Source organism: Gymnoscopelus microlampas, assembly GCF_963454915.1.
Source record: "Gymnoscopelus microlampas genome assembly, contig: SCAFFOLD_31, whole genome shotgun sequence".
NCBI classification, from domain to species: Eukaryota; Metazoa; Chordata; class Actinopteri; order Myctophiformes; family Myctophidae; genus Gymnoscopelus; species Gymnoscopelus microlampas.
Window position 1 is genome coordinate 364,132 of NW_028155810.1, and position 9,709 is coordinate 373,840.

At 39.6% G+C, this 9,709-nt stretch overlaps 1 protein-coding gene across 1 annotated transcript in view; it reads right to left on the reverse strand.

Moving 5' to 3' along the window:
• LOC311041235 (uncharacterized protein) overlaps positions 1 to 8,974 on the reverse strand; it is a 254,350-nt gene extending 245,376 nt beyond the window's left edge. Inside the window, exon 1 of the mRNA XM_084086139.1 lies at positions 8,838 to 8,974. Coding sequence (XP_083942265.1) covers positions 8,838 to 8,910 — 73 coding nt within the window. The 5' untranslated portion in view covers positions 8,911 to 8,974. The remainder of the gene's footprint in view (positions 1 to 8,837) is intronic.
• Between the last annotated feature and the right edge of the window lie 735 nt (positions 8,975 to 9,709).

Genomic DNA, 9,709 nt, shown 5'->3' on the forward strand with positions numbered 1-9,709 from the left:
CTCTCTCTCTCTCTCTCTCTCTCTCGTCATGGTGTCACAATATAATATTCCTTCATAATATGTCCCGTCGCAATATAAACACTTTCCCTATATCTGTGAGAAACTCCTCCTCAGAAATAAATAGACCCTCTCTCTCGCATGGGGGTTCCGTGGGCTCCACATGACCTATATTATTATTATCATTATTATTATTACTATTATTATGCAATCATATTTTGCGCATTCACATACAATAGAAGAGTATGCTCACAGTGTTTCAGCTACTAGGCATAGGCCTATCCATTGCACCAACTGACAGACAAGGACAAAACGATGATAATAATCCTTCAATAGCATCAATTTCTTCACCATAATTAAGAATACGATGAACGCACACATGCTACCATTGTGGTGTCGCGCCCCGAGTTTATCTGATCTACAAGCTCACAACGCGGCATCAGCAACACCTTTGCTGTGAGCTTGTAGATCTGTAACACTCGCCTATTATAGCTAATGATGCTGTTGATACCCAAATGACAGCTGTGACTGACGGCTGTCATTTGGGTATAAACAGGCCCACCATACCGCTGGAACTACTTTTGACCTGGAGGTGATATTTGCAGTGGCACAGCGACCCGACCATCAGAACACTATAATAGCAGCAGCTTTGCCACATGTGGCCCATGATCAGAACACACACTACAGTAATGCTATTAAACTATCCCAATGTGCTCTTGCGCTTTGGAGTGATGTTGAGGAATTCCCTCATCAGAGCATGTATGTCCAAGGTGTCCAGCTCCAGAATGTCACTGATATTAGTTTCTGAGCCATGCTGTAACTGGGTGCATTTCTCCTTTCCGACATGTCCGCTGTAACTAGACAACCTGCATGTCTGACTGTTCAGAGCTTGTGCGCCCCGCGCGTAAAGTATAAACAAGGGAAACAGCGGACAGGTCGCCAGACGCTGATTCGTGATGACAATAAAAAATAAAATGTTATTTTTATAAATAGGCCTAATTTATTTTATTCCCCAACCCAGTCACAAACTTTAAAATGAACTAGTTCAGTTTTTAGTTAATAATTCAAAGTTTTGAACTAAAGTTCATGGTTCAAAAAATGAAGTTTATAGGCTAGTTATAACCACAGACAGCAATGATTGTAACCGTTTTAACACTGAAACTATGCATGTGTCAGATTCATCTTTGCTATAGCCTTAGATCAAGACTAGATGTATTTTATCGATTTTAAATGTTTTATATCTACGAGAGTTATTATAGCTATATATTATTATTATTATTATTAGGCTATATATATATATAGCCTAGAGAGAGAGAGAGAACTACAGAGTTTCTCACAGATATAGGGAAAGTGTTTATATTGCGACGGGACATATATTATGAAGGAATATTATATTGTGACCAAGGGGCAAGGCTGAGATATTTACGATGAGGCCGACAAAATGGCCAGAGTGGCGCTGTTTTACCCTGCGCCGACCTGTGAGTTCAGAAAGAATTTATTTTAGCGCAAGTGATTGGGTTTTTTGACAAACTTTAGACTAGATTTTCTTACTGTAATAAAAATTGTCATAAATTCTATATGCTTCCAGTCGCTAGTTTAAAGTTTCCTTTCAATCATCAGGATATGCGTTTTGCTAAATTATGGTTCTATTTATTATAAAATTGACGATAAAGTAGGCTATTCTCTAGGAGGGGCGGGATGATTTGATTGACACGCTACACAACCAATAGCATTCATTCCCCGCCCCCCGCTCTTGATTGACAAGTTACCCAACCAATAATGGTCTGAAATATCTTTCAATACCAATAATGGTATTGAAAGATGGCGGACCTACAGTCTTGCAGCAATCGGCTTCATTTTCGGTCTGTAGAAAGCAGCGGAGGGGGTTTGTCCATCTCATTTATACAGTCTATGATTGTGACACCATGACGAGAGATCAGAGAGAGAGAGAGAGAGAGAGAGAGAGAGAGAGAGAGAGAGAGAGAGAGAGAGACACACACCGCTTGCGTTGTAACTTGTGTTGTAACTAACACCACTTATAAAGGTATATTGTATTATATTATATCGTGACACCGTGACGAGCTGCACACACGTGCAGAGAGAGAGAGAGAGAGAGAGAGAGAGAGAGAGAGAGAGACCGCTTGCATTGTAACTTGTCCGCAGCAGCACAGTATGGGAAATTACGTTCTCCCCTGCATGCATGTAGACGTATTCATATCTTGCTAGAAGTAGGCCTATAAGCTCTATCTGGTTTATTGTGGTAGGATGCAAGATTTTGCAGGGCCATAGGTTTTATTTTGACCACCCATTCCCGACCGCGGGCATTTAAATACCGCAAGATTTGCGTTGGGTACTGCGGGCAATTAACATGGTTATAATAATAATACTAATACTACTACTAATAATAATAGTATGCTAATACTACTACTACTAATAATAATAATGATAATAATAAGTTAATTAAGTTTTCCCCCTTATTCAGAATACAGACAGTGGTTGAAATAACGGGAGGTTGAACCAGCAGGACCTGGACCTCTCTTTAGTCTGAAAGTCTGATGGGTCGAACTAAAGATATGTCGGATTATTGTGACTTGTAGGACGTCTCTATAGTACGACCCGGTCTGAGGTCGAACTAATGGGAGGTCGAACCGGCGGGCAGCCCCCCACCAGGTAGACGCTTGTATACAAGCGTCATGTGAACCATATAGGGCTGAAGTGTGTTTTGTGATAATAACCGGTCCAAGATATAAAAAGTAGGCTACTAACTAAAGTTTTCAAATAATTATAGTGGAGTAGGCTAAAAAGTACAATATTTGCTCAAGATGTAGTGGAGTAGGAGTAAAAGTATTGAAAATTGGAAATACTCCAGTAAAGTAAAATTACCTCAAGATTGTACTTAAGTAGGCCTACAGTACTTGAGTAAATGTACTTAGTTACTTTACACCACTGCGAGAGAGAGGGGCTCGAGTCGCAAAGCGAGTTAATTCAGCCAAAATCTGTCACTTGCGTTTCAAATTGTATTCTTTGATCGGCTGGTGATATAACTTAACTGTCACAACTTGGTATTTATAACATACTTATGTGGATTACGGAGAAATTTGAATGAAGTCTTATATAATATACAAGATCTGTATTTGTGAAATGGGACATTCTGCATAATGAATAGCCTACTTTCTACTTTTGGTACTTTAAGTACATTTTGATTCTCTCTCTCTCTCTCTCTCTCTCTCTCTCTCTCTCTCTCTCTCTCTCTCTCTCTCTCTCTCTCTCTCTCTCTCTCTCTCTTATATATATATATATATATATATATATATATATATATATATATATATATTGTTTTGTTGTGCTCCGTGGCGGGGCGGGTTATGAAAAAAAACTGACCCGCGCATCACTGCCCCCCAGGGGTGTCCCCGGACCCCACTTTGAGCACCAATGCGCTCATCTTCAACAGGAGTTGGATGGGATGAATACATAATGAATACATAAACGCATTTTGATTGGTCAAAGGTCTAGCAGTCACCAGCGAATATCCGTAAAATACGACTGCTGTCCGAATAAATAAAATACGCATTTTCGAATTAATGAGGCCATAACATAACATAAATAATGGGAACAAACTATACCGAAAACTTCAGTAATATTGCTCTGGCGGAGCTGCAGCTGATATAGATATAGATATAGATCAGTGGTTTTCAACCAGTGGTCCGGGGACCACCAGTGGTCCTTGAGGGAGTGCAAGGGGGTCCCCAACAAGATGAGTTAATAGCGCCACAATCATTTTTAACCACTTAGCTTTGGCTATTCAAAAATAGCAGATCTACAAGCTCATAGCGCGGCACTCGGTGCCGCGCTATGAGCTTGTAGATCTGCTATTTTTGAAAAACCTTGAAAAAGTGTGCATATATCTTTGAATATTTATATTTTTTTAAAGCGAAAATTAACTCATATTTTTGCTTATGGGGGTCCCTGGCACAAAACATTTTCAATTGGGGGTCCGCGGCCAAATGTATATCAATTTAGGGGTCCTTGGCATGAAAAAGGTTGAAAACCACTGATATAGATAAAGATATAGCTTACAATGGCGAATGGTGAAACAATATTATTTATTATTATTAGGCTATTTAGTTAATTTAATGCGGGGTATTTAGAAACAAATATTAATATCTAAATTGTATCAATGCCACTAACCTGGATACATGCATGTGATAATAATTTTATATTTTTTAGGCTACACGATCACACAACGCGATGCAGCACATATATCAGGCGTTCACATGATGCGGTGCAGCACACCACATAATCACGCCTGCTTTCTGCGCTGAACGCACGCACACACGCACGCACGCACGCATAAAAACAAAAACAAGTCACATTACACGACACGTTCACACGCTGATGCAACACGCTACGCTTGCTTTCGTGTAGTGTATGCGCAGAACGCACGCACACACGCACGCACGCATTGAAAAAAATCACACGTTCATGTGACGCGTCAAGGTTTGACGTGGCACGGAACGAGCGCCATACACACGCACACGCACACACACACACACACACACACACACACACACACACACACACACACACATACACACACACACACACACACACACACACACATAGATACTGACCACCAGATAGGATACACATCTTGGTAGCATACTACAGTATTCCAGTGGTTCTTAAACATGTTTGGCTCAGGTCACCCCTGTAAATAACTTTTTCATCCACGGCACCCCTGAATTACATTGTTACTTATAGCACCTTATGTTATAATAACGGTACGTAAATATGTAAATCTTTCCCCCTAAGATAAGCTACAGTTTGTCATGAGGAAAACTTGAGAGAATATCAGTTTCCATTATGACAGTTTGAAAATAATTGCTATACTTGGCGTTTAACCACTTAAACCCCAGCATTCCTATACCAGGGGGAACAGTCACCAAAGATAGCCGATCTACCAGCTCACAACGTGTGACGCGGTGTGAGCTTGTAGATCTGCTATATTTGGTGAAGAGACTTGGTGTACTGTAGACTGAAAAAGAACGCACCAAGTGCAAGTGACATTGATAAATCCCAAATATTAGTGTTCTGAGGCACCCCTAGACTTGCGTCAAGGCACCTTAAGGTGCCCACTTTTAGAAACCCTGCAGTATTCCATGTGGTTAATGTTGCTGCTTGGAGCATACACAAATCAACAAAGTTACTGGACCCATGCTCAAGAAAAGGTCGCTCAAAATAAGAGCGATTATCAACAGAAGCATGGCGTGGGGGGCTGAAAAACACATTCACATTCCACGATTGCACAATCCTTACAAGTTATAGCTTGTTGTAAAGGAGTAAAATGATGTGTAATGTTCGTTTCAGTAGACAGCCATGCTCAATTTGAAAAACTGTTCATTAGCTTATAACTCAAGTGCAAGGTTGACAGTTATTTTGTACGTCATAACTGAGGTGTATTAAGTATTTTGCATGAGAGAGATAGTGCACGCACATCCACGTGGCCCAGGTTGCAGGACAAACATCAGTATCACATGAAGAAATAAAGTCTGCACACTGGTATTGCTGCAAAAGCTCCACTGTATTTGTATTGACAGTAATACCAGTGTGCAGACTTTATTTTCCCTCTGTGTTGTTTGGTACAAAGGTAGCATGATCCAATAAAACTAGAAAAGTGTCACTTTCAAACCTATGTCTGAATAAGAGCTCTGTCCATGAAAACATCATAATGTTCACTGAATCATAGGTCTATATATTCTAACACTGCATAGTGATAAAGGTCCCAAAAGAACAACCTATTTCAGTGAACATGACATTCAGTGTTATTGTCCTTGCATGTTTTTGGCATATTTAGTCTTTTATAGGCCTGTCACAATTATTAGATAATAGTCTAATCACAATTATTTGAGATAATCGCAATTATTTTTGGATAGTCCTCATAATCGTTTCCATGTTGAAAAATGTTCACACATTTTCAAATATAAAAAAAGCAGAAATAGCAGATTTACTCAGATCTACTCAGAATCAGCTTATTCTGCTTTTTTTTTACATCCAAAATGATTAAAAATGTCAATAATTTCTTTCTGTATGTTTCAATCATATCTTCCCTGTGCATTTTTGATTACGAAGCCTAAAAGGCTTCATGTGTTCATGTGTAATGCCAAACAAACAATTAAATTGTTAATCGCAATTATTTGAGTGAAAATTAATCATCTATGTTGTGCCCTCTGTCATGTCATTTTTGTGGTGGATTGTCTACTTTCCTTTTTGTCTAATAAAAATATTGAAATAGAAAATTAATCATCAACTTGAATTTGTAATCGTGACAGCCCTAGTCTTTTACACACAATAGCACCCCTCACAAACATACTTAACCTTCCTGCAGTGTTCCGGTCAAATCTGAATCATAAATAGTGTGTTTTTCATCAAATTGGCTCATTACCTTATGATTTCCTCCCCACTAGGCATGTGAACATAATATCAACATGCTGATCACTATTTTCACAGATTTTTCAGTCATTTATTCAAATTTGTTACATCCACATCCACCGCCAAAGGGGAGAATTCCCCCCTTTTCAGTCAATGGTGTTTACCGCCAAAGGGGAGAATTCTCCCCTTTTAATTATTTTTTTTTATTTTGTTTTTGAATTCCTAAAATGTTTCTCTAATTTTTTAGTATAACATTTGTGTCGTTATTCTCAACGAATTAGGAGATATAAAATGTTTTATTTTTTCAAATCCATTCACTTCAATGTTAAAAAATAAACGGACAAATAATTCACATTTTTTCTATAAAAAAATGATTAAAAACCCTGGCAGTGGGTGAATAAATTATTAGAGATGCACGATATAATCGGTAACGTATCGGAATCGGCCGATATCAGCCCATATCGGCCGTATCGGTATCGAACCGATCTCAAAATAAACCCGATTAAATTCCCCGATATTGAGAAGCATTAATAAAATCCCCGAGAGCAGTCTGTGTGCCTGTCTCTTTAAGAGTCAGCTGTTGCCCCTTCCCCCTCCACACGCTCTGCATGCCTCTCAGACAGTGCACTCACTGCGCAGTGCCTGCTGTGTGTGCCAGGCAGAGGCTAGGCTAGGCTGCGTGAACAGAGACATCTAGTCAAACTAACAGCAAACAAACTCTTCACGTCCATAGTTCATACCCAGAACAGTCAGAGGGTTTCTTGTACATCTTAAATTAGATTAGAGTAGGGATACTGCGGAGGATATATTTTCAACACGAATGTGTACATTGCCTTCTTATTTAACATCGACGTAACAAACACTCGAGTCGTTACTCGACTCGTCTCCTAAACTCACTGCTGATGTTATGTTGTGATTGGGAGAGCTAAGGGGGGCTTTATTATTTAGAGCAGGGGTCTTCAACGTTTTCAGGCCAAGGACCCCCTAGCTGAGAGAGAGAGATGAAGCAGGGACCCCCTCTTTATTATATACAATTGTGTTTCAGATTAAACTTATTTTGTTTTACTTGGTCTGCTCCGTTTTCCCTCTACACCTACAGTATGTCTCTGCAAGGCGTTGTGAGCTTGTAGATCGGCTATTTTTGGCTAAAGTTCTCCTCAGAAAAGGGACACTAGGGTTCAAGCGGTTAATGTAGAAAAAAGAAAATCATATCGCACAAAGATTTTGCGGACCCCCTGTAGTAGCTCTGAGGACCCCCTAGAGGTCCCGGACCCCCTGTTGAAGACCGTCGGTTTAGAGCAGAGGCTAATTAATTTAGGCAACAGACGAATAACACTAATAACAAACTAGTTTCAATGATCTTAGTTCCATAGGCCACATAACATATGGTTTTGTGTTATACAAAGATTCAAATAATTATGTGATGGCTTATAGCATACAAAAATGATGTCATAGTTAAGTTTGTTACTTAGAAGAATATATATAATTAATGTATTTATTCCATAAATATTTTTCATCACAGTAGGGCTAGTGGAGAGGGGGGGTTTACCATCAACTTTCACCAGTAAAACAAATTAAAATAAAAAAAATCAGCAATGGGCTCAATGTAAATATAATATATAATATATCGGTATCGGATAGGTATCGGCCGATATGACCCAGCAAATAATCGGTATCGGTATCGGTTTCAAAAAAACAATATCGTGCATCTCTATAAATTATGAATAAACTCACACACACACACACACACACACACACACACACACACACACACACACACACACACACACACACACACACACACACACACACAGGCCTTGTTACTGACCATGATACTGACCATGATACTGACATGATACTGACCATGATACTGACACACTATCTGACCATGATACTGACCATGATACTGACACACTATCTGACCATGATACTTGCCATGATATTGACAAAATATCTGTCCATGATACTTGCCATGATACTGACATGATATTGAGATACTGACAAGTTACTGACCACGCTATATACTGACCATCAGATAGGTTAAACACCTTGGTAGCCTACAGTACTACATTATTCCAGTGGTTCTTAAACATGTTTGGCTCAGGTCACAACTGTAAATAACTTTTTCATCCACGGCACCCCTGAATTACATTGTTACTTAATAGTACCTTATGTCATATTAACGGTACGTAGATATGTACACAAACTCAACAAAGTTGCAGGACCCATGCTCAGGTGCCCAAAAAATTGGTGGCCCCAGGGCCCTTGAGGGGGTTAATCCGTCCCTGCGTATGTGCCTATAGCTCTGGTCCATAGCGTTAGAATGAGTTCTCCTTAACTCCTTCTAACGCTATAGACCAGAGCTATAGGGTGTGTCCATGTTATAGATGTTTTAAAGTGTCTTCTCCTACCTGATGTCAGGATGAGTCCAGCTGCTGTCAACAGACAGACGAACCATGAAGCTCTGAGGAGACGATCCTTCATGATGATGATCAATAACTAATCACCATCAATCAATACATACGAACAACACAACCTACAGTCTATGCTACACACACATTAATGGAGGAGCAGGAATGGAAAGGTGTTATTTTATGTCTTTGGTCTTGTGTGAGACCACGCCTCTTCCTTTATCTATGTTGAATTTCAAAGGATTCTTTTTTTTGTTTTCCTTTTTTTTTGCCGATGGGTTCCCAGATTGCTGAAATGTTAACCATACGTTGTTTAGAACAGTTAAAACGTATTAGTTAAATCCTGAGTCATATGGGAGGACATCGGTTAAAGTAAAAGTTAAAACTCACTAAACAAAGTAACTGTAAACATGATTTTGAGAAGTCAGAAGGAACGTGTCCTAACGTGACCCCTCTCTGTCTGCTCCGTTGACAGCAACAATAAAAGCACCGACCCTAGAACAGTTTGTATGGATGTGCCTTGAGGAAGGATGACATGTTGCTGCACGCCATGTGGAAGAATGTGCTCTATTTGTGCTGGGCCTATTTTTCAAGGCCCATCATTTGTCTAAATCAAGTACCTTACTGCTTACCACTAATATTGGTTATCGTTGGTAATTAAGAGGTTATTATTATTACAAATAGAACTAAGCCACATAGAATTCCAACATTATTATGTTATAGTAAGACAACCCCCCCCCCCCCCCCCTTTAAACCTGGTGGGGGAGTGATTGATGCTAGGAGCAAAGTTCCCCTCCATGTTTAGTGTCAGATTCTTTAGCAGACCTCTGTTTCAGAACTTTAAGCAATTCAGTGGTGAGATGGTCAGCTCA